The sequence below is a fragment of the Gymnoscopelus microlampas genome (genome assembly GCF_963454915.1).
Source record: "Gymnoscopelus microlampas genome assembly, chromosome: 12".
Classification (NCBI taxonomy): domain Eukaryota; kingdom Metazoa; phylum Chordata; class Actinopteri; order Myctophiformes; family Myctophidae; genus Gymnoscopelus; species Gymnoscopelus microlampas.
Genome location: NC_139949.1, coordinates 24,057,861 through 24,077,629, shown reverse-complemented (window position 1 = coordinate 24,077,629; position 19,769 = coordinate 24,057,861). Strand labels below are relative to the sequence as shown.

Below are 19,769 nucleotides of genomic sequence, written 5' to 3'. Positions count from 1 at the left end.
CAAAGAAGCTTAAAGGCTCATATGAAAATTGTGTTGAATAAACAATTTCGACTTCAAGCTAAACAGTATTGAACCAAAGCAATAAATGCCGTTTTCAGTATGGGATAGGCTATAACTTGAATGGCTCTTAATCTGTATAATGCATTAACCCGAATCAAGAATGCTTCAGGCTTAAACCCTGGAAGAGGGGAGTGGAGCATACAGTAACACAGCCAACACATCTTAACATAAGACAATGGCATGGATGAGCCCTGCATGGCCTGGATAAACAGCTACAAGGGTTCTACTGTAGGTCAACACCATCAAGTCATTCACTAACTGCAACCACAAAGACGTATCATTCATTTCCCCCATTAGGCACCCACTGAGAGAGTGGGGACTTGGAACAAGTGTCAAAAAGCACAGCAAGGCATGGCGAGAGAGTATGTCCGTCCGTCCGTGTGTCCGTCCGTCCGTCGTCCTGTCCGTCCGTTAGCAGCTAATCTCTGGCACCGTTGGCCCGGCCGCTGTGAAACTGTGCACACACACTTCCTGGATGCCAATTCAGAACCTCTGGCCCAAATGTTTCAGATTGGCCTGTTATAGCGCCACCAGGAGGCCGATATGTGCAAAACACATTTATTGATACTACTCCTACAGATTTTGTCCAAAGATCACACAAATCGGTACACAGTATCTCTATAGTCATGTGATCAACACGGATTTATCCGATTTCCCATATTCCATCGTGATTGCCTAAAATTGGCTTCCAAAGTTTGCAAGATTGGTCCGTTTTGAACAAAATGCCTCAAATTATGAACGCAGCTTGCGATTTCGTGAAATTTCACATGTACATTTCTATTAGGCCGAGGAAGAAATGCCACCCTTTTCACATTGGCCTGTTATAGAGCCACCAGCAGGTCTAATTTTGCAAAACACATTTTTGGAACAAAATGCCTCAAATCATGAATGCAGTGTGCGATTGCAGTGAAAAGCCCTTGAACAAATGGCACCCTTTTCACATTGGCCTATTATAGCGCCACCAGGAGGCCACAGTAACGTACCTGACCTGGCGGAGACCTGTGCTCCGAGGAGCACTTTTTCTAGTTTAACTCTGAAACGTTAACCTGTAAGGGCCCATCTGAGTTAAATGAACTCTCAGTCTTTACTGTGATACTGTAGGTCAGTAATTCTCAACATGGGGTCTGGAGACACCCAGTGGTCCTTGAGGGGGTTCCAGGGGTCCCCAGCTAAATGATTGACAGTTAGGAACCAAATGGACCTTTATGAATAACTCAACAAATGGCACCAAATGGACCATTAGGGGTGTATTTGGTTTAGGGCCCTGCATGGGCCCAGAACTCTGGTCCGAGCCTGGCCTTGGCCCGTGGTGTTTTGAGCCCGGCCTGGCCCCAACCCGACAAGGGTCTGCAATTTATTAGCCCGAGGCCAAACACGAAACACCCGTCAGGGCCCGTTAGGCTTGCAAACCTCTAATTTGGTTCCATTTGTACATTTGTTAAATTAACACTGAGCATGTTACAGTGTAGATTCGGTATCCCAGATACCCTTGGCCTAATGCATATCAAACTGGGAGTCCTTTAAATTAAGTTTAAAAAGTTGAGAATCACTCAACCTGTAGGTGACCTCCTAATGAAAGCATGCCTGAAGTTTGCACTTTGTTAGAAGAGCTGCCATGAATGCACGTCTGTCTTCTTTTGTAAAGTAACAAAAGCATGGATAGAATTGATGGACACATTTAACAGCCTAGGAAGAAGGACAAATACCAAATCATGTCAGTAAGAAGTTGTTGAACTTCTTGAATAGAGGAAAGCAAAGCAGATGTTTACACATAGTATAAAAGCATAGAGAAAGAAAAAACCTCTAGCATCCATGCATTGTTTATGTCATTCTGCCTTTTAAATAATGTCTTCTTCAGTTACATAAAAAGTCACTGTGGTGTTCAATTTGGTCTTCATAAGTGTATTGACATTTCTATCCACTATTTCAATGTAAGAAGTTGAGATGAGTGTAACAAAAGAAAGTCGTTTTTTCTCCTGAGTGTAAAAAAAAGATGAGATTAAGCTTCCATCATTATTTTAAGGTAAGAACATCTTTATTGATGCAACCTGTGCATCAAATGAAACAAATCTATGTCTTAATAAAAGAAATGTGGACCCATGGATAATTAGACCCGGTCGTAAATGGACCAGAAGATAATTTGAGACTATTAGACCTAATTATCCTTGGGTCCGTTTCAGACTGGCTCCTCTAATTTTGAATTACCCTCGGGTCCGTTTTGGTAATTTTTTTCTGTCTACTTTATATTTTATTAAAACAAAAAGTCTCTCCACCTCTTTAACACTTAGCCTGCCCTAATTATTTCAGTTTTTTTGCTGTTGTCTGCCAGAGATTTTTCATTGAAATTAAAAAAGTACTCAGGAGCCGAGATACAGAATTTTTAAGTTTTCAGTTAACAAGGAAGTGGATAGGAGTCCACTTTTTTTTTAAATGTTTCAATAGAACGCATTTATGCGATCTTGGCGGCCAAGTCCGCTATTTAATAGATCGCATTTATGCGTGATTGGCAGAAATTGAGTTAATAGAAGCAAGAAAGCAAAGGGAAAAAAAAAAATTTCACGTGTGACACCTATATTGGGTTGCCAAATTCATCCAATCAGGAGAGAGAACTCATATAGCAGCTTAAATTTTATGATGTACAGCAGGGGTTACCACCACCAGCTGACAGTCCATAAGATTTTCGCGGACCGGCATGGTTCTGGAGGGGGGGGGGGGTGTAGGTGCTCGCGCGGGGGGAGGGCGCGTCGCGCATCAATCTTACCAAGACACAGTAGTTGACTGCCAGTCAATGACACATCAATGGCTGCTATTCATATATTATTATATCACTACATATAATGTTATATCATTGACCTAAATGGCGTTATATCAACAAGGATAGGGTGATTAAAAAAGGTTATGTCTGTATCAGAAATTACTTTGGACAGGTTGAAAACTTTAGTTAAACTTGCAGACTGACGCATTACTTTACCTGGGTTACATCTTCTGATAGATCATAGATGTACTAGAATGTTGACATGAAATAAAAATCCTGTTTAGTGTTTCATTAGCGCCATTGTGACAAAATAGGTTACAGCTTGTAGCGACAGTGCACGTCAACACGCGTTGAAACTTGGGGTGCGTTCGAAAATACAGCACTGAGCGCACTGGCCAATACAAACTAATAGGCAAGTGTAGCCTGGCTCCAGCCCGTGAATCGCTAGCCACGCCCATTAAAAAAATATGTTCAGGCGATTCTGGTCTGGTGACGCTCTCATAGGAGGTCTCAGCCTCGGTTGAAAATCTGTACGACGAATCGGGATCGGGATAATCCAGTATGAACCAATCGCCAAAGAGCCTTTAAAAAAAAAAACTTTGGCCACGCCCCCATCTCAGCAATCGGCTGCATTGAGAGGGCTTTCAGACTGAATAATGGAGTGAAACGTGTCAGGCTAAGGCGAGTGTGCTCCGGTGCGTAATTTCCGAACGCACCCAAAGACAAAGATAGCAAGGATTCAACAGTGATGTCACTACAGGAAGTAGCACGGACGACGCTGTTTATAATCCACAGTGACATCACTGACGAATCCTTGGTATCTTCATGTGACCGACTCAACTTTTCTCTGCTCTGTGGAAAATCCTGGCGACGCAAGGTTATAGATTTACGGCGGGGAAAACTTGGAATTCCCGGCCGCCTTCTCACGGACCGGTGGTACATGTCCCACGGACCGGCACCGGTCCGCAGACCGGTGGTTGGGAACCCCTGATGTACAGTACTAATTAGATTTTTTTCTAAAATTCTAGTTTTCACTCCTGATTAAATTAAGTTGGTATCCCGGCCTGAAACTAAACGAGCCATGTAACACTTATTTACAAAAATATTAAATAATAAAAATACAAATTTAATAAAAATGTAAATCACTTACACCACCTTTAATTTAAGGTGATACAATGCCCAGCTTTGGCTGCCCTCCCAACTCTGATTTTTTTCCACAATGCAATTGTAGTTCTTCAGTTACCACCAAGGGAGCTAGAAGGACCAGCAGTAGTGATGCGCGGGCCGACCCGTAGCCCGCAGGTCCCGCGGGTTGAACCGGGTCGGGTTATGGATTACGACACAATTATCGCCGGGCGGGCGAATCGGGTCAACCAACGGAAGAAAAAAAAAACACCAAAACACACACACACCCTCTCTCTCTCTCTCTCTCTCTCTCTCTCTCTCGTTGGGGTGGGTTGTGCTCCCGTGCGGGGCGGGTTATGAAAAAAACTGCAGGTTACATCACTAACCAGCGGGGTGTTTGTTAACATTAGCTACATGTGACAACCAGACAATGCCACTTGTGATGTTTTCAAGAGAAAGTATATGCACAAGCCATTTAAATATTGAGTGAATAATGAGTGTCTTTGTGCATGCTTCAGGACATACTTTTGTATGTAAAAATTATACAGTCTCAGTTCAGCAAGTTGCCAAAGTTGGCCACACTGCCTTATTGATTTAACGAGACAGACATGGTATTTCTTTTATCATATCACTCACTCCATCACACTATGGGAACAGCCCCCCCTGGCGCATCACAGAGGCATATGTACAGTATGCACTCCAGGCAATGTATTGGCTAGTTCAAAGTCATGTTCATGCCATGTCAGCAGATTACCACCCCCCTTATGATACATAAGGCCCTGCTGTGGCCTCAACCCCCATTCAATTTGCTCTCGCCATCACAGATCTACCTTTCAGTGTATTGCGTAGTTGAACTGTCTTTTTTGGCAAGAGTGAATCTTGGATCATAGGGCGCTACCGATATCATTTTCTGTGTGATACTGAAAATTGCAGAGTTGTGGAAACTTGCAGAAAGCTGTCCAGCTAGCAACATTAACTACCAGTCTAGTACGCTCTCTCTGGACCCAGCAAGACGCTGAAAATTGAGCACTAATCCTGCTTCCATGGCTTCCGAGAGCAGAGCCAGGAAGGGCAAGAAAGATACTCCCTCCCCCCAGAAGTACTGTCTCACCTGCGGGAACAGGTTGTTGGGCTATTGACCCCCACTCCCGCTGCATTACTTTCTTGGGACCACAGCCCGCTGCCAGAGCCCTCAAAGACTAAAGGTCCCGCGACTACCTCGCACAGTCTTGCGCACAGGCTAAAGCGTGCAAAAGACGGTCCTAGTAGCCGCTTCCCATCTTTCCCCACTGCCTCAACAACAAGCTGCGTTCAGATTGGGACAGGCCACTTTGGCCACCGATCTACAAGCTCACAACCGGTTACATCGCAACCTGCTGTCACTTAGCAAAGTCTCACCTGACAATTTCTGAATAATAATTCATTATAATTGAATGGGTCCAGTCAAGTACATTTTATTTCGCTTATATAGTACCAAATCACAACAAGTTGTCTCATGACAGTTTAGATATAGAGCAGGTCAAGAGTCAAGAAAGACCACACTCTTACAGAGACCCAACAATTCCCCCATGAGAAAAAACTTGGTGACAGTGGCAAGGAAAAACGAGGACAGTGACTGATTTAGGAAAGTAGCCACGTCTGGCCAACCCTAGCCTCATCAGAGCTGAATAAAGAATCTAATGGTCTTTGATTAGGCCTACCCACCTGTACCAAAATCAGAGCAGGTTTTTGCCTCTAACTACTGTAACATGAGAATACAAAAGAAATACATATGGGATCTACAAGTGGGGAAAACATATGGGACTGAAATGCTCCCATATACTACAAGTCTACCACCCACCGCAACCTGGGAATGAGAACTGTATAAACGGAAAAGAGGGGAAAATAGCCTAAAGGATACAGTGCTACAGCTTATAATGTCTAATAGGCTTTTCATCTATGTTCAAAATAGAACAGAAAGAGCATAAAAGAGAAGACTGTGGTGCAAAGAATTGGGTAAGGCAGTTAAAGGTTAGCCTGGCATTGGCCAGACTGTTAACCTGGATTCACTCTCACGTTCCTCCCCGGTATCAGTCTGGACTTCGGCCCATAGGGCCAATATGAGAAATCAGAAAATGATTTTGATGCTTTTCACTGTTGTACGGACAGCAGTTGAAACGCAGTCACTGATTGGCCCGATCATTTTCTGATTTCTCATACTCGCTCCCTACGGGCCTGGAAAAAGTGTTCCTTTGGCACAAATTACCCCCAGCGTAGGGTGAGATGGAGCTGTTCCCATTCATCTTCATAGAATATGATGTACAAATTAATGAGGAACACAGCATTGCTCTCTCTTCAGAAACTATGTTATAAGAAGTAGGGATGCACCGAATGGGAAATTCTTGACCAAAACTGAATGCCGAAAATAGAAAGGCCGAAAACCGAATGGCCGAATATGATAAATATATATACATATATATATAATGAGTTTATTTGTTTACCAATGTTGATCAGCTACCTGATTATGACAAAAGACATGATTATGGCAAAATGTAACTTAATCACTATTATGGGTCCATAAAACATTTATTCAGCACCTTTCTATTCAGCACCTGTTCTTTCAGTGATATTTTTTCGGCGTTGCATTTTTTAACCATTATCGGCCGATATGTTTCGGTGTCTTTCGGTGATATCGGCCGATATGTTTCGGTGATATTTCTTAGGTGTTAAATATTCGGTGCATCCCTAATAAGAAGGCCATACGGTGTACAATCTTTTTTTAAGAAATATGATATATATTGTATTTTGTTACACAATGTTACACAGCACCATACAACAAATATCACAAATATCTGATCTAATGTATAGCAAACACTACCTGGTGATACCACCTGTCAATTATCTAGGCTACTCCACCTCAGACACAATAAAATCAAACCCAAACCATCACATGACATGACTGTAATTTTAAGATCCATCTAGGCCTAATTTGTACTGCATAACGCATATTGTTTTTTCACCATGAGCCACATGGGGTTCTCATCTTCCCCCTCTCCTCTTATATCTCTCGGAGGTGAGGAAAAAGTGATTTTGACAATAACGCTGTATGATATTATTATTTTCTTTAATTATTATGCCCATGGGAGCATTCTGCATAACCCCTTAAAATCCCCTTGCCCTTTACGAGGATTGTGCAACTGCATTAGGCTATAAGTTGACACATGCAATAACGGCTGAGAGAATGGTGTATGGTGGCAAAAGTGTGGTTAAAGGTAGGGTAAGTGATATTTTTTGGTCAAAACAAAAAGTATTTTGTTAAAAGCTCAAAATACTATATTCTGATAGTAATCATTGCTATAGAGTGTTTTTTCAGTAACCGGAGTCTCCCTGTCTCTCCAGCTCTTTAATAAACAGAAAATAAATTTTTCGGTAGGTGTCAAAATCTCAGCCAATCAGGAGAAAGTACCCATTTTTAAGCTTAATTTGTATAGTGTTCCAGTTCCAATTTTGTCTGCTCATTTCTTAGTGTCATCACTTCCAATTTCACTTGTTTAATCTGTATCCTGATTGAGTTCTCTGTCCTGATTGGATAAAATTGGAAATGAAACTGAAACTGAAACGAAAATGCATTTAATGTTTTATAAAGAGCTGGAGATACAAGGAGACTCCTAATACTGAAAAACACTCTATAGCAATGAGTACTATCAGAATATAGAGCTATTTAACACTTATTTTAACCAAAGCAAATCACTTACCCTACCTTTAATGACTTCCTGTAACCAGTGGTGGAAAAAGTACTCACATTTTGTACTTAAGTAAAGTATCAATACTGCAATGTAGAAATACTCAGTTAAAAGTAAAAGTCCGGAATTCAAAATTGACTTGAGTAAAAGTGCAAAAGTATTGGAATCAAAATGTACTTAAAGTACCAAAAGTAAAAGTACTCATTGTGCAGAATGTCCCATTTCATTTCACAGGTTTCAAATGTATAAAGATCCTTTAAAAATAGCAGATCTACAAGGTCACAATGGGTCGCTTTGCAACGCGTTGTGAGCTTGTAGATTGTCTATTTTCAAATATGCCAAAGTGTTTTGTAATAATAATCAAAATCTGCAAAGTAACTAGTAACTTAAGTTTTCAAATAATTGTAGTGGAGTAAAAGTATAATATTTGCCTCTGAGATGCAGTGGAGTAGAAGTAAAAGTACTGAAAATTAGAAATACTCCAGTAAAGTAAAAATTCCTCAAAATTGTACTGTACAGTACTTGAGTACATGTACATAGTTACTTTCCACCACTGATAATGACTTCCTGTATAATACCATGAACTCACATACTGATAAATCCTTCTGGTGTTCAGTAAGTGGGGGGGAGGGGGGCACACAGAGGCTAAAGGGGAAGTGGGGATTCTGAAACACAGACAGGATCAATGGGACCAAACCCTCTCCTCCATTAGCTCCTCTCCTTCTCCTGTGGGAGTTGTCAGCCGCTTCATTTCTACATGATCATGTTTACGTTTCCTTTCCACCTGCAACGCTGCTCAGAGACTCGGTGTCTAGTCTAGGAGTGTTTTCTTTCAAGTCCAAAACCTTTACCACTTTAGTTCCGCATCGTTACACAACAATTAAAACGCTGCGTTTCTTGTTAAACAGCTGTCAAAGATTAGAGGGTCGCTGCCTATCCGAATGAATGAAGTGTGTTCGTTCAGCCTATAATCCTCTGAAATCCCCCACAACGACGTGCACTTGACTATGAAATAGTCGGCACCTCGCTCAGACATGTGTCTAAACACCTATATCTCTGGTCCATAGCGTTAGAAGGAGTTCTCCTTAACGCTGTGTTACTTTCCATCCGTTGCCCGCACTCCCGGTGTAGCGCAGGCTGCACAGCCTCTCGTCTGTAGTAAGAAATAAAAAATACACTTTCGCTACTCACCAAAACAAAGACAGTTTTAAGGTGCTGAAAGACTACTTTCCTTAGTGGGAACACTCGGAGCCCCCCACCTCACGTCTAAAATACACTTCGGCCAGAAAATAAAATATTTCACCGGAAGGGAACAGTTGTGTCAATAGAAAAATGCCATTGACCAGATCTGTAGGAGGCGCAGTGGAGTAACTAAAAACAAAATCCGTCCGGTGAAATATTTTATTTTCTGGTCAAAAAGTGTATTTTAGACATGAGGTGGGGGTCTCCGAGTGTTCCCACTAAGGAAAGTAGGCTTTCAACATCTTAAAACCGTCTTTGTTTTGGTGAGTAGCGAAAGTGTATTTTTTATGTTTTACTAAAGACGAGAGGCTGCGCAGCCTGGTGCGCGGGCAACAGCTGAAAAGTAACACAACATTAAGAGGACAACTCCTTCTAACGCTATGGACCAGAGCTATCTTAACACCGTGCACTCCAGTTACGAAAGCAAATGATGCCAACAAACTTTAGTGAAAGAAAGTGCAGAATAAGCAAGAAAAAAGGGGTGACTCACCGTAGAAAGACTGTCTCGCCCTGTCGGACGGTGATATTGTCCATCACTTTGTTGTCGGACTGAGAATCCCCCTGGCTGCGGACATGAGGCAACCCTGTGGGTAAAAGAAGCACAATTCTCAAAGACAGAAACACCGCGCACTTCCAGAAGACGACAAAGTATCCACGAACACCCATCGTATCTTCCTCCTTGTGATAAATATCCCAAATGTCTGTTGTTGAACAACGTCACAATTCAGTTTTCAAAACGCATTTAATGCGGTCTGTGGAGGAGAGCGGGTGTCTTGTTTATTCCAGTTCATTAGTGTCGTTAATCCAAATCTTCTTGTCAGGTGCGACGGTATGCGAGGGCGCATCGAGCTATAGCTACAGTATTGCGCACTGTAAAAAATAAAAAATAAATCGACCGTCTGTCTATTCGTACATTCCTTGCTGGGCTTTGCCGTTAATATGCTTCGGTTACACGCTCTTCAGCATCCTGTATTATTGCTGACAGCGTGTATGCAACTTCACCCATCAACAACACATGCAGCCCTAATTAAGTTCTTGACGTGCACGCGTCTAAAATAGCCATACTGTATCTGCGTCACTGTCAAAAGTGTATTCAACCATCATAATATTTCAGTATAATACAATACAGGCAATGCGCACCATGCAAAAGAAGAAGAAAAAAACGGGGACAATTCAGTGGTGTAAAGTAACTAAGTGCATTTACTCAAGTACTGTACAAGTACAATTTTGAGGTATTTTTTACTTTGGAGTATTTCCAATTTCAGTACTTTTACTTCTACTCCACTATATCTCAGAGGCAATATTGTAGGCTACTTTTACTCCACTACATTATTTGATAACTTCAGTTACTAGTTGCTTTGAATATTTTGATTATTAGGCTATTACAAAACATACATTACCCACTTCAGCCCTATAGCAGGTACATTTCGGCCATTTGAACAAGCTCACATGTCTAGCAGCATTGTGAGCTTGTAGATTGGCTATTTTCAAAATATTTGAATACATTTGAAAACTTGTTAAATGGGACATTCTAATGAGGACTTTTAATTTTGGTACTTTAGGTACAATTTGATACCAATTATTTTGTATTCTTAAGTATTTTTACATTGCAGTATTGATACTTTTACTTAAGTAAAAAAAAATAGTACTTTTTCCTCTTCTGGGAAATGGGATTTGCATGGTCTGTTTGAGTGCCTACTGTATGTATTTGATTGTGGTCAGAGCATTGCACTTGGGCTGCATCAGACACTTTGATGGTTGTGGGGGGCAACATGAATGTACACAACATGCAGCCTCAGGCGGTAGCTTGTGATGAAATGATGCTCTCGAATAAACAGAAAGTTACGGTCCAATGCAGTGGCACTATAATAGTGTCTTGATAAATGACACTGTTAATAATTTGGGAGCTAAGATGCCATGTGAGTCAGTGTATGGATTAAAATTGCAGCACTTGTGAATGCTATTATAGATTTGAGATTATCTGCCTAATTACAGTATGGATTATCTCAGTTTGGCAATACACAGTAAAATCCTCAGTGTTCATTTATCCATTAGTAACTCTGAGAGTGCATGGAATATAACCTAATTGACCCAGTTATTGTACACGCATACAGAATATTCAGGATTTTTGCCCACTATGTAGACATCAACCAGCCAAACAATTGCAATGTGTGTCATAAGAATGTGAATGAGTCATAACATGTACTGAATATAGAGCTCTCTCTGCAAGGGCTCTTTATTGTGCACCCTCCACTTGGCACAGTGTCTGCTGCCCTCAAACAGGTGATTGCTCACAACCTCACAGTGGCTAAGAGAAAAATAACTTGCAGTTTCTTCCCAATATAACAATGTCAAGACAGTCCTAACAATTTCTCAATACAGTACAAGACGCCTTGTATAAATTGAGCATGAAGCATATTTCACGATTTGCAATATTTATATGTTTAAAATGTTTAGCTAAATTGTGACTCTGTATAGCCTGTAGATTAAAGGCACATAAACTGCATGTGATGAAAATGAAAATATGCCCTGAAACAAAGATACATAAAGAGTGATTTCTTGTCTCTCAATTTACCACTTTTCCATGATCTCCAATGTATACACTATATTGATCTGCAAGAGCAGTGTTATCTTTTAATCAATAAATAAACCATGCACAATATTGATCATGGACGCTATTACACATTTTCGATTAATAATCAATACTTGGAATGCTTGACGGATAATGATGTTAGGTGAAATAGGTCGCCTAAGCTTTACTTGTAGCACCAATCACTGAAAGCTGCAGTATACTCATGCATTTTTGCCTAATGAGCCTCTACGTCTGTCAGCAGCCTCACAGCAGTCTTACTGCCTCTTACCATCCATAACACGACATAAGAAAACCCACGCTGCAAAAAAAAGGCATTCACAATTCACAGCCCTGCATTCACAACTGCTATTCTTACTCAATGAATAGTTGAATTCAACACTATTCACTGCATTCACAATCACTGCACACCATCATGTTTGCCTCTCAGCATTTTTCCTAAAGAAAACATCCCACAATAAAGTAATTTGTCACATTATTGAATGGAGTAATACACTGAATAATGTTGAATGGAGTAATGTACAAATGTAATAAACTGAATGAATGGGAATAGCATAATCTAGATCTATTTTGTATTGATATGCTGCTCAAGGATGGTGTCAATTCAGTTATAAAAAAGTAATGCAATATGTTATGATACACAATGAAATGAAATTATTTGGCAATGATTGAATTGACAAAATGAATTCCTAAGCTGTGGGACAGAACCCAAATTGCTCATACAACAAGAATTGGAAAAATAATAGTCTGGGTGGCAATTTATAATCTCGACTTGAAACATCTGCCTGGGCAATAACATGTCAGTTTCACAGGATGAAATTTAGGATTTTTCAATTTCAAGAATGCTTGATGCAGTCTTTCATTTAATGTCTCTATATCTAAATAAAATGAGATACTCAGGTTACAGTACGTGATGACATAATGTATCAGGATTATACAGTATGCATTTTCTACATACAGTACATATCCCAGTGCAGTTTATTATTAGGACAGAGGTGTGTGTGTGTGTGTGTGTGTGTGTGTGTGTGTGTGTGTGTGTGTGTGTGTGTGTGTGTGTGTGTGTGTGTGTGTGTGTGTGTGTGTGTGTGTGTGTGTGTGTGTGTGTGTGTGTGTGTGTGTGTGTGTGTGTGTTAGTTTCTGGGGTGGGGTGGGGTACCTGACAGCATCTAGGCTTCATAGCCTAGATGGATAGAGAATGAGATATCAACCCACAGGAACAACCCATCTCCAGGCAGCTTGACCTAAGGAAGCTATATAGCAGGGGTAGGCAATTGAGATAAGCCTAGGGCCAATATCACTCCCAGACATTCCATCGCGGGCCGGGCCTCCCCGCGAACATGCACGTGCGCTGCGCGCGCGTGCATGTGCGTGCACAACACGCGCCCGCGCGCTTTGCGCGCGGGCGCAACATTTTTCGGGTCTAATTCGGTCTAATTCGGGTCTAATTTGGGTCTAATTCGGTTCTGTTTGACCAATATAAATCAACATTTTTTCCGGTTTAAATATCAGCACAGGCGATTTTTCTGGTGATTTTTTTTTTCTTCTCCATTTTCCTCTAATCTAGCTATAAAATGTTATAAATCCTTTAAAATACATCGTGTTTATGAGTGCATGATTTCAAAAGTGGGTTCAGGTTCTATGAAATAAGTATTTATAATTATTTTAACATTAATTTTTAATACTTTTTTTATAACACTTTTCAGTAAATCATTCATACTGTATCTTTACTAATATGTGACTGATGGCACCAACAATGTGAACATTAACATAATTAAACCGAATTAAAAAAAATATTTTTCTAAAAAAAAAAAAAAAAAAAAAAAAAAATGTTTTTTTTAAAAATTATCTCACGGGCCAGATATTATTTCTGGGGGGCCAATTTCGGCCCGCGGGCCGCCTATTGCCGACCCCTGCTATATAGTCACGTCAGTCGTCTTTCTGGAGGTGCTATAGCTCATAATTGAGACTCCACCCCCACAAGCCTATAAATGCCTTAATCTCTGCCGAATACATTTATCAGCCAGGTAAGTCCTCCTGTGGTGACGGCTCACTGTTTCCCTCAGACACCTGGAGCTAAGAAAACCCCCGAAGGTTCTCTTTTAGTCAATCATTCACTGTCACCAGTGGGAACAATAATAACTTGCTGAACTCCCTGCAGAGATTTTAACCACAGTAGTAAAAGTCTGTAGAACACAGATATATAGCATACACACAAAAAATGTTTTACATGTATGTTCGATGCATTCGTAAACCTACAGTACAAAGTTAGACAATGCTATAATCAAAAGTTGCATGTAACCTACTCTAGCTACTCTACTCTAGCTTTTCTTGCCCCGTAGCTGCTGTGCCTTTGGCAACAGAATTTCCCTTGCGGGATCAATAAATGTTGTATCTTAATCTTACCCTAGTATCATCTGAAGTAGGGGGAGGTGTATGAGTGCGTGCATGATTTTGTGAGTGAATGTTGCAGATTTTGACAATTTGCTTGTTTACACCAGAAGGCTTTTCTTCACTTGCCTGCCCTCATAAAAAATAAAAAGAAGCAGGATGGATGCTGAGCTATACATGACAGGCACAACCTTCTCATAATCTTACTGTAAGTTGTCAATAGTCACAGATGTGCTGGCCAACTTTTAATGTTGTATTTAGCCTGGCCTAGTGTGGTATACCAATTTGACTGTGTAGATCCCCAAAAATGAATTGAACAAAGAATAACATCAATCTTTCACATCAGTCATATCTTTTGTTGTTATCTTCTCCCTTTGTGCTGAGTAAAGCCTTACATCTATCTTTACTTTTTTATAGTCACAGATATTCAATGTTATTTTGCACAAATCAAAATATGCTCATGTGCAGTCTAATGAGTACACGCGTGATGTGCCTACTACACATACAGAGACAATTTGTTTTGAGGCTTTGGAAACCTAAAAGGCATTAGGTATGCATTTTAACCATTTAAACTCTATATACTTTGTTTATCATGGGTCTATATTTGGCCCTCTCCTTTTTTTCCCTCTACACCAAATCTCACCGACAAATATGGCCTTTCTACAAGCTCACATTGTGTCGCATTGTGAAGTGTTTGGGAGTTTAGATTGGCAATTTCCGGTGAATGTTCGCCTAAGTATATGACATGCCCCCCAGAATAGGGATGCTAGGGATCATGTTGTCAGGAGGCATTGGGCATCCCAGACAATTTACATTGCTATAGTTATTACTAAAGTTATTGTGTGTCCTTCCACCTGCACAATGGCAGGGAAAACACTGCTACAGCATATCAAAGCATTAACATTGCAATAACAGACAACAGAAAAGTTATATGAAAACTGGGTCCATCTTTTACAGAATAACTTTCACCACTGCCGACTGTCATATACAGCAGATGTGCATGAAATGAAGTGATATTTTGGGAGATGAGTTAAATAGGCATCTCTGCAGTTCTGCACTGTGAGCCTCTGTTGATGAGCTCCAGATGGTCATTCTCCATCTTTAAGACTGCCTTTGTCCACAAGGGAACCTTGGGTAATGAGGTCTTAGTCATGGCACTAATGAAATATCACCTTGCAAGTTTTAGGGAGCCGCAGTCAGACCTGCATGGCAATGGTGAGAAGTCTTGATGATGCAAACACTCACCAAACATGTTGTTCATTTCAGTTTTTCTCAGCGTAAAATTACGCTTGCAGGATAATTGGTTCTCGAGAGAGCTTGGTGAAAAGATGACAACTTGAAGGTGTTTTTTGTGAGGTTTCCCCATTGTATTCTAAGTGATTGTAATCACATTGCCGCAGTTGGAGATGGCTGGACAGGATGTGCAAGACTTGGGGTTTCAACTCCTGGAGAAAAACAATAATTAGGAGTCAGTGAACGGCGGTGATAAGCATGGTGGGAAAAGCATCGTGGCCAAGTGACTGTGAAGTCAGTGGTTGTGGCCCACACTACTGTTCCAACTGGCACACAATCAGAATGCAATGGTGTTCCTCCAACCTCCACACTACATCACCCTTCAGCTGAAACACACAGCAAAGAGTAAGTGTTTGCCAAGATCTTAATCATGGTGGGCTCAAGCAATCGATAATAAAGTGGCCCTTAGCTTCAGGGGTGTTAGACATTCTAGAGTGGATGTGACCATTACATTCTAATAAAGAGATTGATGCCAGTGAACTTGTATTTATCACCTGTTAGCAATAGCGTCCTGACTCTGAGGCATGTTAAAAGCACTTTGCTGTGACACGTATACTCAGCTATCAGTGTTGGCCTAGTTGCTTCAAAACTCCCTTCTCCAAAGACAGAAGGAAACAAATACATTCCATTCAACAAGGGTTCTCTCCACAGACACAAATGCATTATCAGAAGCATGCTATTTTCTGCACCGCTTGGATGAGAATTGTGCAGAAAAGGGGAATAAATACAGAAGAGTTGTACCAAAACCGTGTGCCAAGGGACACTGGTGTGCTGTGAGACAAGTCCAGGTGTGCCATGGGACTTTTGTGACGACCACACATTTTTTATATGTACTATATCAGTTTGTGCGCACTCATTTCCCAATATAGAGGCAAATTGTATACCATAGAAGAAAACAAAATCCACATTATTAATAAATAAAAATAAACTGCACCTTGCGGTTTTGACTTGCCTTTGGTGTGGCTTGGGCACAAAAAGTTCAAGAACTACTGTATGATCACACTGCAGTGCATGTCTACAGTATGTAAATAGTAGGTGTGATGCCGTCAACTAGAGCAGTGTGGACATAAGACTTTATTCAGATAGGTCAATGCTATTACAGGACAAACACTCAAACATGAAAAATTTGCCACAATAGCCAGCAATACAAACAAACAAACCTCTCAATCATCACTTATGTCCCACTAGCAGTGTGTGGCAGTCTGTATCTGCAGAGACCCTTTCCTCTGTACTTGTTTTTCTTTATGCGGGAGGTTTCTGGGCATCAACCTTTTTAGGCAGTAGGCACTATATTATATATAGTGCACATATAGTGTGCACTAGTTCGGTGGCGTTGAGCCAGGGAGGAGGAGCTGTTGGAGGAGGAGCTGTCAGTTGCAGTTTGTCGTGTTTACAAACTGCAACCGACAAATCCTACTCATGATACCTTTATTAAAATAATATTATTAATAATAATAATAATAATAATAATAATAATAATAATAATAATAACATCATTTAAATGCTAATTTCTTCAAGATCAGAGAATTTAGTTTAAGACTAGGCTATAAGCACGAGGCTATATGAGTAACACCATAACAGACATGACTGCACAGTCAGGGTGAAGTAGACAAGTGGCCTTCGGCCAATCAAATATACAGTTACAAACATCAGTGCTGAAAGAACATCATAAACAATTTAATATGGATATGAATGAGGTCCATCGCATACACTTTTAAGTCTAATGTTGTCAATATTGCAAACTTGTAAACTGCATACAGCAACAGTATCTATGTACTGCATGTTACTGTACATGCAGCTCTTCGTAGTATGCAGTATAATATCTATTATGTAGTGTACTACAGTGACATGGCCACCAGGCTTGAGTAGGAGTGTAATTAGTCTGTTACGTAGCAGGGCAACCACAGCTGTAGCTAATAACATTTAACTGTGGGTAAGCTTGATTTAAGTGTACCAGTTAGCATTAGCAAGCCCTTCGACGCAGCTAAATCAAACAGACTCATTAGTTATGTAATTAGCTGTGGCTGTCTTTACCTGGCTATGAACATGAATTGACCATGTTGCAGTGTGGGATACAGCACACCACAAAGGCAGCTCTGGTTGCATACTGGACAATTTGGCCAGTGTAGTATGTCATCCTGGTATCTATACAGCGTACTGGAAATGTTCATACTGCATGTACAAACGGTGTACTGCTTACTATTTTTAGACCAGATTTAGTATGTGTTTCCGACCACAGTCTTAGTCAATATTAATCCATTAGTTGCAAAGTTCAAAGGTGTATAAAGAGACCAAGAGAAGAGTTCATTATTAATGGCAATGATTTGTGCTGGTACGTGTGATAATGTATCTAAGCATTTTTGGAAGGTTGTGCAATTGCAATACAACAGCTGTTTTAAAAGCACTGGCCCTCACCACCATCCCGATCATTCCATGTTCCCCGTGGCACATTGACCGTTATGAACACATTTTTGCTTTTCCAATGGATTTCCCAGTAAATCAAGGCACACATATCTATCTATTCCTTGTGTATGAGGAATTTGTCTTTTTTAGGTTAGTGCATTACACTGAATAACATTCATTAATTATAGAACATTTCAATAATGTATATATATACATACATTATATATATATATATATACACAATATGCAATATTATACAATGTACACTAAAGCAATAGACTGTACAATACACTCTAGTCTAGAAGCTGCATAGCACTGGTTATAAAACAAATACATATTTATTATTGCACACGTTGAATTATATTGTTTTGTTATATACTTATCAATGACAAATTTAACACTCTAGAAGCTTCCTGAAGCCTGATTCATACCTTGTCATCATACGACGAGATGCATGCCAAAAATAGCCTATCTACAGTATAAGCTCACAAAGCATCCACTCTGGGCTGCAGTCTTATGGCGAAGCATAAATTAGACATTAGAAGAATGTAAAAGGTGCTTAATCACGCTAATAACACATAATCCAAACAATTGAAATGCCTCATAATGGCTATACTCTAGCTAATTTGAATGTTTGAAATACGGTTGCTAAAAGTATAATTTATTTTTGTGATGCAAGAGTGACATTTTCAGTATCTAGCAGCTGCTTAACAGAAAACTCTCTTAGGATAGGTGTGTTTAAAAGACAGAAGAGTAAAGAGGTGCAGCTGTGGTCATGTGTTATTCCACCATCCTCTGCCAATAAAGCATTTTTACAGATATGATGTGGATATGCTTTTCGAGCTCAGAATATAAATATATGATCAAGCCCTAAATCAACTATATTTATGCCCACTTCTGTTGTTTGTTCAATACAACAATGTCATGGTTTCCCCCTGCTGCTAGATGAGGTTTATGGAGATAAACGACTACCATAATGCTAGTGGAGTCTGTGGGTTTTGACCTTGACTACAGTTCAAATAAAGCACAATGCACCAACTCTGTTTATGTCTCACACTCATATGATGTATTTTATTGTTTTTCTCCAGTGGAACCACATTTAGAAACAGACCATAGCCTCTAAAACCTGCTGCCCAGTTGGAGGAGAAATTATGAACTAAAATTGCTGCTTACCATCAAAACAAAGCAAGAAAAATGGAAACTGCCTGTTTGGCCTCTAGCAAGTGGCCAATACAGCACAATCACAACTGAACCTGCCTTACTGTACGAGACTGAAACAACATTAGCAATGATAGTAAGATTACAAGTAAGACGCGCGAACACTGGAAGCGAACGCAGCTCGAAAATATTGTGTATTTACGGACTGTGTGTGTGTGTGTGTGTGTGTGTGTTTGTGTTTTGACTGTAGCTGCACTCTGGCGCCCTCTGTCGGCCGCACCCAGGCAGTGCACTGCACACAGACACACAGACACACAGAGACACAAGCCGAGCAGACTTTCATAGTAAGCTCCACTTGGGCGGAGGCGCGCCCTTCCACGTTCGCAAATATATATGTAGTGCTTTTAGCAACATTTGTGTACTGTTACTGTTGATACATGATATGACATGATACAACCTCTTATGTCCACACAAAAAAAGAAAAACAACAATTATCCAACATCTGTGGTAATGTAATCCTGGTGAGTAGAAAATTAAGCATAATTTATACTGTGTGGTACAACTATGCTGCTCAAAGAAAATAACTAAACTGAAAAAGTTGTTGGGCATGCATCAACAGCTTTTTTGTTGTTGAAAATAGATTACTTTTGTTTGTAATTTCATTATCAATTTGCGATCAGCCTGCAGCCTGTCAGTGGCGAAAAGACCAGAAGTTACAACAGCACTAAATTGCACAGTTACGCAAAGATATCCAGTCAGCTCTTGTCTCTCTATTTCTGGGTTGCCTTTGATGTTACAGTGATGACCTCTGACCCTCCTTTCAGTGTTTGTGCTCAGCAAAACATTGCCTGACAAAGTAAATGTAAGCTAGATTCTGTCATCCTGCTGAAACACTGCACTGCAATTCAGTCTCATATTTGAGACAGAAGAGATCTCAGTGGGTGCTGCTTCACCGAATGTATACTGTATGCATGCAAATTTTGCCCTTTCGTTGATGCAAATTTGATGACAATTTAATATCAAGCTATTGTCA

The 19,769-nt window shown here is 40.3% G+C and overlaps 1 protein-coding gene across 2 annotated transcripts in view; it reads right to left on the bottom strand.

The window, feature by feature from the left end:
• The window catches only part of ntm (neurotrimin), a gene marked incomplete at its 5' end in the record, with an annotated part of 414,076 nt that overhangs the window by 114,316 nt on the left and 279,991 nt on the right, over positions 1 to 19,769 (bottom strand). Inside the window, one exon of one of the 2 annotated variants that reach the window (XM_084073422.1) lies at positions 9,395 to 9,488. In XM_084073422.1, the coding sequence (XP_083929548.1) occupies positions 9,395 to 9,488 (94 nt within the window). Of the gene's footprint in view, positions 1 to 9,394; positions 9,571 to 19,769 lie in introns of those variants that run through there. The other variant, XM_084073421.1, reaches the window with a different exon arrangement.